This window comes from Otolemur garnettii, unplaced genomic scaffold, assembly GCF_000181295.1.
Source record: "Otolemur garnettii isolate 467f Iridium unplaced genomic scaffold, OtoGar3 scaffold00208, whole genome shotgun sequence".
NCBI lineage: Eukaryota > Metazoa > Chordata > Mammalia > Primates > Galagidae > Otolemur > Otolemur garnettii.
The window spans coordinates 297816-312582 of NW_003852603.1; the positions used below are offsets into that span (position 1 = coordinate 297816).

The 14767-nt window shown below is 39.8% G+C and overlaps 1 protein-coding gene across 1 annotated transcript in view; it reads left to right on the forward strand.

Moving 5' to 3' along the window:
- LOC100943722 (O-acetyl-ADP-ribose deacetylase MACROD2-like) overlaps positions 1–10384 on the forward strand; it is a 183554-nt gene extending 173170 nt beyond the window's left edge. The window contains exons 8-10 of the mRNA XM_012812408.1: positions 1823–1900; positions 4676–4744; positions 10177–10384. Of these exons, the coding sequence (XP_012667862.1) occupies positions 1823–1900; positions 4676–4744; positions 10177–10223 (194 nt within the window). The 3' untranslated portion in view covers positions 10224–10384. The remainder of the gene's footprint in view (positions 1–1822; positions 1901–4675; positions 4745–10176) is intronic.
- The last annotated feature ends 4383 nt before the right edge of the window (positions 10385–14767 follow it).

Genomic DNA, 14767 nt, shown 5'->3' on the forward strand with positions numbered 1-14767 from the left:
TCTTCAAAAGCAGACCTCACAGACGACGCCTTCCTCTGCCCCAAGGATGTATTCAGCGCTACAGCTTTGATTTCTGCTCGCCTCTCTCCATCATAGATCTTAAACCTGCCATTGTGTTTTGTGTTAATCCATGTCAGTACAGTGGCACAGTCCATGACTTCTTACACATTCCCTTGCACAATAATGAGGTTAAAAGCATAAACACAGGCACTTTAAGTGTTTGCTGTCCTCTCTGCCTTTTTATTTTGCTTTCTCTGACTTTTCCTTCCCTTCTTACCTAGCTCTTGGAAGTGATTTGTACCCTTCTTTTTCACTGAGCGTTTAACAGACTAGCTTCAGGCCATGAGAGAGAAAGTTCTCAGTGATGCCAGAAGGCTTTCTCCATGGTCATGTCATCAGGGTTATTACCACTGATAGTAATGACTTTGCCAAAGATGTGCTTTAGGAATCAGCCACAGACCCTTGTAGAGCCTGTCCTAATCAAAAGGACACTAAAAAAAAAGTCAAGGAAGTAATGTTTATACAGAGTTAGATCTATTAATTTCTCTTCCATGGTAATAATTTCTTATTAAAATAATAATAATGTTATGTTTTAATTGGTTCTGATGATGTCCCAGAGAGTTGGACAAGGAGTCAGAACATTTTACAGTCATTTTGTTGTGAAAAAGCCTTGAGATTTGGCAAAAGTCATTCCAAAAAACTAAATGACTAGCCAGGATACCCTCTTTTGTGACATGTCTGTGTCTTGTGCATTTTCTTTTTTTTTTTTTGCAATTTTTGGCCAGCGCCAGGTTTGAACCTGCCACTTCCAGTACATGGGGCCGGTGCCCCACTCCCCTGAGCCACAGGCACTGCCCTGTCTTGTCCATTTTCTACCAGGTTCCCTATCTTTCTAATAGGGATATATATTTAGTATAAATACACTAAAATAATTTAGTATATTTATGTCTTTATATATTCTGTACAAGAGTCCTTTGGCCTTTCCATTTGAAAAAAATATTTTGAGCCTTGCTCTTCAAGTTGTGAATGCGTAATAGATATTTAACTAAGAAATAAGAGATTACTGTCCCTTGAATATCTAGAAAATTTCTGACAATATGAAACACAATTGTCTTCCTAGTATATGAAACAGTAGCATACAAACGTGGGAGGTCAGCAAGAGACCCCACTGGTTTCTTTTTGTATATTTGGTTGTTCTGCAGAAACAACCCTATCTCGCCTCCCTTTGGGATGTGACTTTTAAGCTTCAACCACAGCAAAGGTATGTGAGGTTGTGCAAATAGAAAACAGTCTAAGGACTGGAATCCCTGCAATCCAAAATGGCATCCTGTGAGGAGGTCTCCTAAGAAGGTCTCCTAAACCATTCATTTGTACTTAAACCGAAACTTTCACCACTGGGAACATTAATCCTTCAGGCATGCTTAAGGCAAAATATGCTTTTTTTTTTCCTCTTCCAGGGATAAACTACAGAAACACACACTCTTTCTCTCTCTCTGTCTCACACTTGCACACGTCCCTAAATTTAAATTGTAGGTTGTTCTGATAAAACCAAGTTTTTTTGTTTTCACACTAACAGATTTCTAATTTGAGAAATTATATATGCATATATGTGATTATCTCACAAATTAAAGAGAACTTAAAAGACAGCACTAAAATACTTTAGCAACTAGACCCACTATTTCTGCCTTTAAATTTTTGTACAAAAGAAGTTGAATCCCAAGAGTATTTTCAAATTTAACAGGACAGCAGAGGGCCAGAGCAATTGGCCCTGGAGCTGCTGTAATTCTCTATTAATCAGGCTCTGTGTCTTTCCCTCTTTCAGCTCAAGGCGAGGACACACCCACAGTGCCTGGAAAAAGGGAAGGCTCCAGTGACACAGAGAACATGACAGGTCCGGACGGTAAGGTTCTGAGCCATTTGAGCTCATGCAAACTACAAATCTCACACGTTTTCTATGTGTAATCTAGGATTAAGGGAGCTATCTGTTCTACAGATCAACATATTGGGTTAGAACAAGGTAAATTTCAAAAACTATTTTCTACTAAAACTAATAAAAATAGTTTTTGTTTTTTTTTTTAACTGTCTCTAGCTATTTCAAAATAGCATGTGCAGGGATTTAATCATGCCTCACAACCCAGAGGCCTCAGGAGGTAACAGCAAGGCCAAAGCAAACTAAGATCCACTGATGGATTTTGGAAGCAGCACTTCTACAGAAGACACTCGCTCCACTGATACTCCTGCTCCACTGGGCATTCCAGGTGCCCTAGGGCAAGTTTGGGCTAAGATTGTTCTCATGCCTTTGTCATTTCACCTCGCTGTATCAAAATAAATTGACAAAAACCTTTTAAAAAGATGAATTTAAAAATTCACATCTAATTTTGAAGGCATCTAAAGAGCCTCAGGAATACTATATCCTCCTTCCCTTGCAGAACAATGTCAAAAGCACTTTGAAATGCCATTACTTGAATCAGAAAAACAACTCATTGAGCCCACAGGAACCAATATCAGTACTTGACTCACTGGTCCATAGGGATTAGGACAACCAGAATTGGTCAGCTGATCAACTTAAATATTTTGCTGTCTGGCTTATCTTTGAGTTGATAATGACCTTGGAAAAAATTCGGGCAGACTTAGTCATGTTATTTGGAGATTTTAAATAGTGCTTCCCATAGCAGGTACTCCACCCTCCAGTAGGCTCACCATCACCCAATCGCCTCCCTTCTTTACAAACCTTTCTGCTTCCACTGCACAAACTGATGTCTTACTCATGGGCATGCATTACCTAAGAGAAGTTTTTGAAACCCCAGACCCAGCCATTAAAGGCTACCACATGTCAATCAGCTGGTCATGACACTATGGACATCATTCTTAATAGTTCTGTACAAAACATATTCTGAGAACTATCAGGCCCATAAAATGTTCCTTGAATAAAAGGGGCATAAATGTGAGAAATACTGAGAGTTTTAGTCTTCACTTGGAGATTTCCTGTCCACAGAAGAAGATTATGGATGCTCTCAGAAGCCTCGGGAGTAAAGAATCATGTTTAACATGGTTTAAACTTGGTTTTCCCAAATATACCTGATCCACGTGGAACTCTTCTGATAGAAACATTCATTATTAGGTTTTGGAACCAACATCCCTCGGTTGGAAGAAGAAACAGAAAAGCAGTGCTCCCCTGTGTTGTGTCCTGCACACATAGCACCGAGATGGGTGACCTGAAAGTACAAAAACTGTGGACCAGAAGGGGCAGTGCACACATGCATATCTCTGCATAGAGAGAGTCGCTGCATCTGGCTAGTTATATTTGGGGCTTAAAATGAGTTCACACTGTTATTAGAAAGCAAGATAGTTTGCAGGTGAGAACAAGAAGACCTGCTTTCAAAACCGTCCTCACAGGGAGAGAGTTGGGTGGCTGCCCTATCATGTCATTTTCTCTTCTGAGCCTCTTTGGCATGTGAAAGGCAGCACCTGCCACTTTTTTATGCTAATCAAGCTTTCATCTTTGAACAACAACAACAAAAAGTGATTGGTTTTTAGTTTTGTGCAAATAATTTAAAATCACCCCAAAGAGGACAGTTAGAGATTTCTTATCCAGAGGTTGCTATAACTCAGTGGCCATTATCACAAGGCAGGCAGGAGAGTGGGAAATTTTTACAGATCATAAAAGGGACACCTCTGACTGGAGGCTGTTGGCCTGGGGAAGCTGGAAGTGGCTGACTAGAATGGGGCACACCTTAAGTGATTGGTTTGGGACACATATTTGTCTTCCCCTGGTTAGTCCCATGTTGGAAGCAGGGGAAGAAAAATAGGGACAGTGACAGTCACTAACCGAGTTCTGGCCATTTTGAGCTGCCTGCTGCACAGATTGTGGTGTGGTTGCCCAGTCTGGTTGCCACAGAGATTTTAAGTGAGGGTTCTATTGTTGTACACAGTGTAGGATTTGGCCATTGTCTGTTTGTGTATTCAGTCCCTCAGCTTATAATGTGGGCTCCTGTGCTTTAAAAATATCAATCTAATTAAACCTGCTGACCCTTGGAAATTTTCAGAGTGAATGCTGTGCCTGCTCTGGGCTACTTCTGGAGAATGGAAGTAATTATGCATTCTATTTTTATGCAAATGTCCACATAGAATACCCACAGTCAAGTCAAAGTGCATGTTTTATCATGGCTATGTGATCTGGTCAGATGTTTGCTTTCCCATTCCGTGGCAGTCCACTGCACCCATAGGCAAGTTCACAGAGTCTATTTTACATCTTGAAATTGAAAACCTGGCAAGCCAAACAGGCCTGTGGACATTGGCATTTCAGAAGGAGCTGCTTACCTCTCTGCATGTCAGTAATCTGTTTTGTTTTGTTTTCTATCTTTGTTTTCTTAGACACATATTAAGGCCATTGAATTTATCTAAGGATGGCAGTAAATACAACCCAGACTGCCAACCCCAAAATTTGGTGTCAAATGAACCTTCATCTTCTTGTACGGTTCCCTAAAGAGGCTATCCTGTCCTCCCCCTCACCAAAAGTTTCAAAAATCCATGAAATCTTGAATAAATGAAAATAAACCCGAAAGAGTTTATGATAGGAAATCAGGATAGTAGCAAATCATAGGCCATTTAAATGTGTTTAAGGGTTTCCGTTTAACAAATACTTAACTTTTCTTGTTTTCTTCTCTGGTTACAGTGGAAATGAACGGTCAGGTTGACAGTATAAATGACCCAACGGAGAGTCAACAAGAAGATCAACTAACAGGTAAGGTGTTCCTGTGCTGGGGTTTTCAGCTGATCACCTGGCCATAGGAACTATTTGCAAGCGACATATTGGATTTCCTTTGGTTTTGCCAACTCCTGCAGCATGGCTTGGCCTAAGCTTTTGAAATCTTTAAACCAAATAATGCATTATCAAGGGGAAATGTTACCCCAAGAAATTTGCCATCTTTAGGGGAAAGATAAGCCGTAGCATATTCAAATCACCTAATACTCTCTCTGTGTTTCAACAACAAAAAAGGTTTTCTTCATCCTTCTCACCCCCTGGCCTCCTGGAGTGATGAAATTTCAGCAACCCCAAATGGTTCTGAAGCATTGCTTTTGCTTTTCCAGGAGGTACCTGTGGATTTTCTTGGTAGCTATCTTTAAGCATAACACTAGATCTTTGCCTGGAGTCTGTATAAAGGCATCTGAGTGTGTTTGGACAAAGAAAAGCCCACTGGAGGTCCTGTTCTCTCACACCATGACCTCTGGACTGTGCATATGCACGAAGGCTTGCTAAGTTGAGGGAGCCTCAGGAACACCTAAGAAAATAAAAATTCATGTTTAGGAGTTTTCTCAGACCAGCTTTCCAAACCTCTGTGGAAACTCAAGTCTAACTAAAATGATGACTAGTCTGTAACCCTTTGCCACATCTTCAAGGCTGGTGAGAATTAGAAACAGTCAGTCTCACTCTTATAACTATTCCAACTCCTAGTTTCAAATATCTAGCTGTAAAAAAAAAAAAACTGTGGAATAATAATCTGTGGGTCATCCAGTTTAAATCCAAATGAGGTATTACCTGGGGGCACCTCCCTGCAACCCCTGAGTATTCTAGACAGTTCTCTACATTCTCCTAGGAAGCCATGTTGCAGGAAACTTTTGAGTTTCAGTATCATGACTGAATAAAGTTTGAGGACGTGTGAAAGAACACATCTGTTCTTCCCATAACGGTCTTGAACATCATTTAAAACTAAACATAATGCCATTTGTGTAATGCATGTATAGCGCAGAACTGCTACAAAATATAAATTCATAAAAACATGGTTTTTAAACTTTTTAAAATCTTCCTCATGTATTTAAAATATCCTGCTAAGCTGCAGAAATGATATGGCTGGGAAGTTTTCATTACAAAGTAATGAAGTGAGACTAAACCTAAACCATCTCAAGGCAGGGTCCTCCGTGTTTCCTGACGTTTTACTCTTTCGTTGCCAACCAAGGAGGGACTTCCTGTCTACATTTTCTTCTTACAGACACTATTCTTTTACAGTGTGATCAATATCCAGATAAAATAAACCTGTTTCCTTTGGCTAAGCTAATGTCAAAATGATATTTTACTTGAAAATAAACCTATGGAAACTATGTTAACCCAGATGAGTAAGTTAAAGTCAAAATTTATAGTTCAAAATTAGTTTAGGCAAAGTGAATTCCCAGAAGGATAAGTGACTTGCTCAGGGTAAGTTGGCTAATAACTGAAAGTTTTATACTCTCAATTTAAAATTCTTTGATGACACCATACTTCTCTCTAAGTAACAGTGAGTTTTTTAAACACAGTTGTCACAGAGGCCTGTGTAACTTCAGTGATTCTCACAAAATTATTTATACAGCTGAGTTTTTAGAGATAAGCTGGAAACAGGAAGAAGGAAACTTTGTTGTGAGAATCAAGCCTTCAAGAATATTAGACAAATGTAGTGAAATGAATTACAGAATTCAAAGAATTCTGTAGAATTACAGAGTTCAAAGCCACGATGTAAGAATACTTAGTGTTGTATGATTTATACTTGTAAAAAAGACAGGGCTACCCTAAATGATAATGATCAATGGATGGTTAAATGGATCAATAGAATACTTTCCAAATATAAAAATTTTCAACAAGTTTCTGAGGATAGTCAAGATAGTTATGGAACCTGAATCTCTGGTTCTGGAGAAACATGGGACACTGAGTGTCACAGGTTGAGCTGTAGAGGCTTTGTAGCTTCCATTTCACACTCCCATAATGCATGTTCCTGGAATTGCAACAACTTGAAAGAAGATCAGGCTATTGTACAGAATGAAGGCAGCTACGTGGAAGGAGATTCTAGCAGATACTCTGCCCCACAGTAAGCCACCTCAAGCAGATAAACTGCCCAGCTGAGTCCAGGCCAGCCAATAGAATCATAAGTAGTAATAAATTATTGATGTTTTCAGCCTATAAATGTTGAGCTTCAGGTTATGTATACACAGGCTATATGGCTAGGGTCTTGGGTTTTAATGCCCATCTGGAACCTTGAACCACTCAAGGTAAGGAGTTGGGACTGGTATCTCTGCCAGTCCCAAATAAAAATGGGACTTCTGGTTCAACTGAAATTATAAAACAGATAAAATTATTTATATGCTGATCTCTAGAAATTAACAAGACTTGGGTCTCCACAGAGCACTGCATAGGGAAAGGAAAATGCTCTTAAGATAGAAACCTCAAGTGCACCATGAATTTGAAACAAAAATTTATGTCATCAAAAGTCATGCAGTGGCTTGGCACTCATAGCACATGGTTACGGCGCCAACCACATACACCGAAGGTGGCAGGTTTGATCATGGCCCAGGCCAGCTAAACAACAATGACAATTGAAACAAAAAATAGCCGGGTGTTGTGGCAGGTGCCTGTAGTCCCAGCTACTTGGGAAACTGAGAATCACTTAAGCCCAAGAGTTTGAGTTTGCTGTGATGCAACAGCACTCTACCGAGTGTGACATAATGAGACTCTGTCTCAAAAAAAAAAAAAAAAAAAAAAAGTCATGCAGTAATAACAAACTGAAAAAGTAACTTAATAATTGATTGATGACAGAACCTTATCCCTGGTATATGTGGCAGATGAAAATGTACCACATTCTTTCTACAGAAGAAAACATATTTCTGGACTTGAGTTCACAATTTTAAGACTCACAAAACACATACAGAAATGATCCTTCGTGAGAGTCATGGGTAAAAGTGTAAGATAATTAGCACTGTGAGAACTTGAGGGAGATTTTGTTTATCATTTACAGTGAAATGATAAAGCAAATAAAATAAGAGAATCAAAAAAGAGCAACATTATGAAAAATTACCAATGGAAAAAGTAAATAAAAATAAAGTACCATAGGAGATGCAAAGATAGGCAGAGATCACTCGAGACGTGGTATGTTCTGTAGGAACTCTACACGGAGACAACATTTGAAAGCTAATGGCTGAGAAGTTATCAACACTGAGGAAAGTCACAAATTCTAAGTTAAAAGAAAAGTTAAGTCATAAGAAGGGCTTATACTTAAAATTAATCTACCCATAGGCATTGCAGAAAACCAAAGAGAAACACATATAAAATACTCAGAGAGAAAGAACTATTCTCCTCTGTTGGTAGACAGATGTAGCACACAGAGTCACAGTGGAATCACACTGCACCTCTACTAGTATTGAATTATAAAATTAACAACACCAGCTGTTATAAAGGACATGGAGCAACTGGAACTTTCATCCATGTCTGATGGGAGCATAAAATGATACAACCACTTTAGACAACGGCGACTTCTTATGAAGTTAAGCACATATCTAATCTCTTTGACCCAACAATTCCATTCCCAAGCATTTGTCTGAAAAATGAAATGAAAACTCGTATCTAAAAAAGCCTTGTATGAGAATATTCACAGTAGTTTTATTCACAAAAACCCAATACTTGATACAACCCAAATATCTGCCAACAGAGGAATGGATTTAAAAAAAAAAAAGTGATATATCTACATGATGGAATGCTAGTCAGCATAAAAATGAACAAATTACTGTGAACAAGCTGCAATAGGAATAATTCTCAGAAATGTTATGGTTATGCTGAATTAAAGTGTCACCTCCCCAGTGCAGGGGTTTATTGGTTTGGCAGATATGGAGTCAATAGACACAGCCAAATTATTTTTAGCAAGGGCTTTTTAATTACTTGGCATAAGTAAAAAGCATGTTGGAGATAGTTTCCAAAGTAGTGTGTCACCAAAGTAGTGTGTTGGTCTGGTTTTATAAGCACAGAGTAAGGAGGTATGATTTGATGGGATCTTGTCATTAGGAGCTGCCAGGAGCCATGATCCCACTGGATGCTGCCCTGCAGTGATGCCAGGCACTGTCTGATTGGACCCTGGTCCTGCCAAGCAGTGTGCACTCCTTAATTCAGACCCCACTTCTTGGTCCAAGAACTTGGGTTCCACCCATGGTAGCAAGCTTGGTTTGTCTGGGCATGTTCAAGTTACACAACTTTCCACCTAGGAGCAGGAAAAACAGCTCATCACTTTGTTACCTTAAAGCTGCTCTGGTGTTGTTACAAAGGGAACCAGACACAAATAAGGAGATATTTGTATGATTCCATTTGTAGGGAGTTCTAGAACAGGAAAAACTAATCTGTGACAATAGAAATCAGATCAATTGTCGGTTTCAACAGGAGTAGTATAACAGAGAACTTGCTGGGGTGATAGGAATGTTCTATATCTTGACGGGGGTGTAAGTTAAATATATGCATGTTTCAAAAATAGGCTGAACTTCAGATTTACTTGTAGGTGGATTATTCCTCAATTTTTTGAAATCAAAAAAACAGCCATACAGGTTCTTCAAGGACACAATGTTGTCTTCAGAGTTTTCACACAGGCAAAGCATGGTGTAATAAAGAACCGTGAACAAGTACTGTGTTCGTTTTGATGCTGACTAGCATTCCACACCTGTAACCCTCGCACTCTGGGAGAATGAGGCAAAAGATCACTTGAGCTCAGGAGTTCAAGATCAGCCTAAGCAAGAATGAGATGCCATTTGTACTAAAAAAACAGAAAGATTTTCCCAGGCATTGTGGTAGGCACCTCTAATCCCAGCTACTTTGCAGGCTGAGGCAGGAGGATGGCTTGAGACCAGAAGTTTGAGGTTGCTGTGACTATGATGCCATTACACTCTAGCCTGGGGCAATAGAGTGAGACTGTCTCAAAAAAATAAAATAAAATAAAGGTTTTCACATAGCAAATACTTAAATACAGCCTCAAGAGGTGGCATAACCATCAATGACATTAGCAAATCAGCATTATGTGAATTGTTACGATTATTTATATGGTGATCCCTAGAAATCAGAGTGTGTGAATGAACCCAAAAAGGCAGGACATATTAATTCCAGGTTAGGTTTTCCAAAGAATACTTTGAAGAATTGAATTCAGCGTCCCCATCAGCTAAAGCTCCTTGTCAATGTGACATACATTTATTAGCATTGATTTATATGCTCTTTAAAGAGATCATGTGCCTGTAATTACAGCTCAGATATCTAAAGCTCTTTGATAGTCAAATAAGATATTCCTGGGTCTGTTGGAGGGGTGAGAGACATATAAATGGCTGTATTAAAAAGATAATCCTTGCTAAGCCTATGAAGATGCCGTATCTTTAATCTGAGTAATGGTTTCTCTTTGTCTTCAGCAGGGACACAGGAGGAAGAAAAGGAACAAAGGAATGAAACTAAATGACAACACTCAGCGTTTCAGGGCCGCTGCTGGCCCTGGGGCCTGCGGGAAGATAGCAGCGGGGGGCATAGAGGCGGGTGGGGGTGGGGGGAGGCGAGTCCCTTGAAGGACAGGGAACCCTTTGCTCTAATTTCTCTAGCTGCATTTTGTTCTGTTTACCTGCAGAAGAAGAAAGAAAAACAGGAAGAAAAAGAAGTTTTCTCTTGTTTGGTGGGACCCCTGTTAACACATCTTTCCGGCGTTATCCTTGTAATTTCTGTCTTTTTTCTCCCGATTTTGCCCCAGAGGCACAGTGGCTCCGATTAGCACTCCCGTGTGTGTCCTGGCCCCACCCGCACCCCTCTGCTTTCTCCGGTATTTCACAAAGCTGGTCATACAGTGGTTTCTTCAAAGAAAGAAAAGGAAGACAACTGTTTGATAAGCTGCAGGCAAAACTTTAGGAATCACTAAACCCAGCACCAGTATAATCCACAGACAAAGGAGACCGAGTAGAGAATTAGCCGAAGCCTCAGGACCCACCTGGAAGCGCGTGGACGATGGGTTGAAACTCTTCATTCCGGGATTCCCAGTGTGTGGTCTCTTCCACGTGATTAACGGGGATGTGGGCGTAGAACTTGATTCAGAACAGAGTGCGGAGGTCTAACAAGGAAGGTGGGCCCGGCAGGCGTTAAGGTCTCTTCCCTGGTAACCAGGACCGTAGGTGCACCCTTTTTCAACGTCGACTTTCAGCAGATCTTACTTGGTTCATGAAATCTTTGCTCTGTGCTTCAGCATGGAGCCCACTGGTGAGATGTGACTCTGCTACATAACTCTAGGGATGACATTTTTTCTAGGTGTTGTGGCTAAGAGCTGAGAGACGGGTCTGTTGTATTTAGGACCCAAACATATGTTTATGAATAGTAAAAGTTCTGCTATGTTTTTCATACAAGAACATCCTGTCTTTAGCCAAGGTTTGATTTCAAAGCAGAGCCCTGTTTGAAATTAGAGGCATTTAGAGCTTTCCTTGTAGTCCCGGCTTCCTGGTCTGGGTTTAAATGGTTTGATTTGCTCAAGCCAAGTCTAAGGCTGATTTAAGGTCTGGTCCTTTAACCCAGAAAACACCTAAGTGTGGCCCTGAAGGGGCCCAGCAAGACTAGATGTCAGTTGTACCAGGGGAACAGGGATGGGGGTGGGGGGCAGACATCATCACAAATGTCTGTCCCAGAGCCAACATAAGTCAAAACATCTGCTTCCCACAGCCTTCCTGGAATCTAAGGTCATTCTATTATTTTCTGTGGAAATGGACATCATTTATTGCATATCTTAAACCCATGTGCTTTGCCAGGGCTTTGGAATTATAAGTTATTTACACTGCTTTTCTTAATAGGAGGAGATAATCATGTATCAAATTGAGCAGCATTTCTAAAGCAAAAGGAGGTTCTATTTTCTAAATATCCCATCAACTTCTTAAGTTTTTGCCCTTTTTTCTATAGAAAATTCACCTTATTATCCTCCCATGATTTTGGCATTTCTGAATTTGTTGTGCCTTCTAGATGGCTCATTTGGCATACTGAAAAATTAGCAAGTTACAATTCTGCATATGTAATATGTTTTCACAGCCCTGGTTTTTTTTAGCTGCTCATCAGCACAGCAGTAATGACACCTAAGTGACCTCATGATGTCAGAAACAGGGCCACTTCTCCTGCCATTCCTCCATATTTTGATATGGAAACAGACAGATCCTCTCCCGGCATTAGATGTTGCTTTCTAGAAAGGCAGGGAAGAGGCTCACTTTAAAGAATCCAAGAACTGATGCCATCCAAATATTGATTACATTCCGTGCCATCTTTATAACTCAATTGAAAGTTGCCATCATTCTTGTGAAGTGCTTGACAAGTGCAATCTGCTAGGAGCTCATTTTCTTGTGGCTCCTAGATGTTAGTGTGACTCAGTCTCAGTAATGAGTTACAGTTGAAAACACCATGAGGGGGATGAGAGGGATGGAAGATTTCTAATGAACAAACATGAAAGAGACCTAATGTCCCTGCAAGGAACAGCTGGGATTGGAATCGTCCCAATCCTGGCATTCTCCTTATCATCAAGTCCAACCATTTTTATCCATTCATTTTAAATATGGATTAAATTGGAGAAGGGAGTTTTCTGCCTGAAAACTGTAGGGGAAAAAAAGTAATCTTTGTATCCAGGAAGCTACACGAACACTGAGTAAATATCATCAGCCCCACACATGAGTTTGTTTAAACCTCGTTTTATAATTAAATCATGTTTTCATTTTCTCTTCATTATGCTTTTTGATTGCTATTTGGCTATACAATTTTATGCTTTAAAATAAAGTTAATTTCCTGTTCAATAGGGAAATATTAGAAGTCTAATTGTTGGCCAGATCAAAGACACCTCAGCACAGGAAACTTTTCTTTGTTAGTGGTTGCACAGATGGTAGAATGAAATAGATTCAAAAAGTTCATTGATTCTTCTGCACATAAATTCTGATGTCAATTCCCAACCATATTTCAACCAGGTTTATGTGGCACGAAGGGTTATAAGAGGGAGGGAGGAAAATAGCTCTGTATGAGTTGTGTTTGCATACAGAGGATCGGAGTAGGCCTTTGACATAATAGTTCTAATTAAAAAGGTCCCCACTGTAGGAGTCACAAAGGGCTTCTCCTCTGGCTGGTAACTATTCAGATGATGGACAAATCTTCTTTCATAAAAGCTTACAAAGAAGGCATCTGAATCACTGTCTGTGATACTGGGTCACATATTAATCACCGCAGCTAATTGTAAATCTTTCTCTGAAACACTGAAAAGCCTCTTTGTGAATTAATACAGTTCTGCCTGATGCACTTGATTTGAAAAGACATTTCTCTGTGTGTGGCGCATGTCGGCTTTGCTTTGAAAAATAACAAAGTTAGCAGAATACGTTCAATATATTTTCTTGGGGAATAGGGTTTTTATCATATGATTCATTAAGGATTTGCCTTACCCTGACATTTGTGATATAAAGGAAAATCAGAAAAAAAGTAATTTTCTTGATCAAGATATGTTTTTACTTAATGCAAATAAATGTACTCTGTTGCTTGCGAGGAAAAAATGTCTTCTGATATCTGGTATAAACTGCTAAATAGGATAATACGTGCCTCTTTTGTTAAACCAGCATTTAAATGCTGGACTGCTTCTAAATCTGTTTGTTTCTTTTCATCTGTGCCATACACTAAAAACTTAAACAACCGTTGCCTTCATACTATATTTGTTAGAGCAGAATACAAATAAAATGTGTTTGAGAGGAGAACGTGGAATTATCTGTGTTTTGTGAAATTTGTTTTTTAGCTGTGAGTAATTAATAATTCCGAATGTTCATTTAATACTGTTTGATTGCAAATATGTTTACTTAAAACTGCCCCTGTAGGTCAACATCAACTGACTGATATTTTTCCCTTGAGAAGACTGGTCAGTGTTTTCGCCAGGCTTTTCAAATTTAAATCTATCAAGTGGTTTGCATAGACAAATCTCGGCAACTAAGATTTCTCTGAATAATGGATAATTAATTACCCTAGCAATAGCCTCTGGCATCCAAGATATAAGTTATAGCAATAAAGCCATGGCTCCGTGTATATTGGTCTATCTTGCAGACACATTATCTTTTATTGGATTTTTTTTTTTTTTTTTTTTTTGAGACAGAGTCTCACTCTGTTGCCCTGGGTAGAATGCTGTCGCATCACAGCTCACAGCAACCTCAAACTCTTGGGTGCAAGAGATCCCCAGTGGCTGGAACTATAGGCACCCACCATAATGACTGGCTAGTTTTTCTATTTCTAGTAGAGATGGGGGACCACCCTAGCTCTTGCTCAGAGTGGTCTCAAATGCCTTGCTCACACTAGTCTCAAGCTCCTGAGCTTAGGCAATCCACCCACCTTGGCCTCCCAGAGTGCTAAGATTACAAGTGTGAGCCACTGCACCCCTCACCCCCAAATTCTTTTTAAGGATTTTTATGAGTCCATTACTGTGCTGGCTGTGACCATAGCAGCCATGGTCCTCCTCAGTCTGTTGTTGATGGAATTATGACAGAATCACACAGTTGTTAAGAGCTTGGCAATAGACCTCTGAAAATCAATATGAGAAAATCTTGATGTTCTTTTGAGAATGGAAATATGCATTTCACCAAATTTAGTTTCCTTCCTCTCCTACAGAAAAGGTGCTATCATTGTTATTGGTCTAGAAGGCAAGAAAGTCAGTCACCCTGTTTACCGAACAAAGCTAGGGCCTTCATAGTTTAAGGAGCATAAGGTTTTTCAAACTCCAGTCCCAGAGAAGCACATGAGGTTTGATGAGGAAAAGGACAGCTTCATGCTGTGACGGGCAACCCTAACACAAACGCCTCAGAGTGACAGTCAAGATAATTTGTCAGGATTCCAGCCCAGCCACGTGCAGTTTTTCGTCTATGTCCAATTTTTCATTCTCTGCCTGTCACTCTTCTGTTTCTTCCCCAACATTCCTGTCCTTGTGCCTCACGTATCCAGAGGCACCATAATGGCCTGCTTAACTTCCCTGGC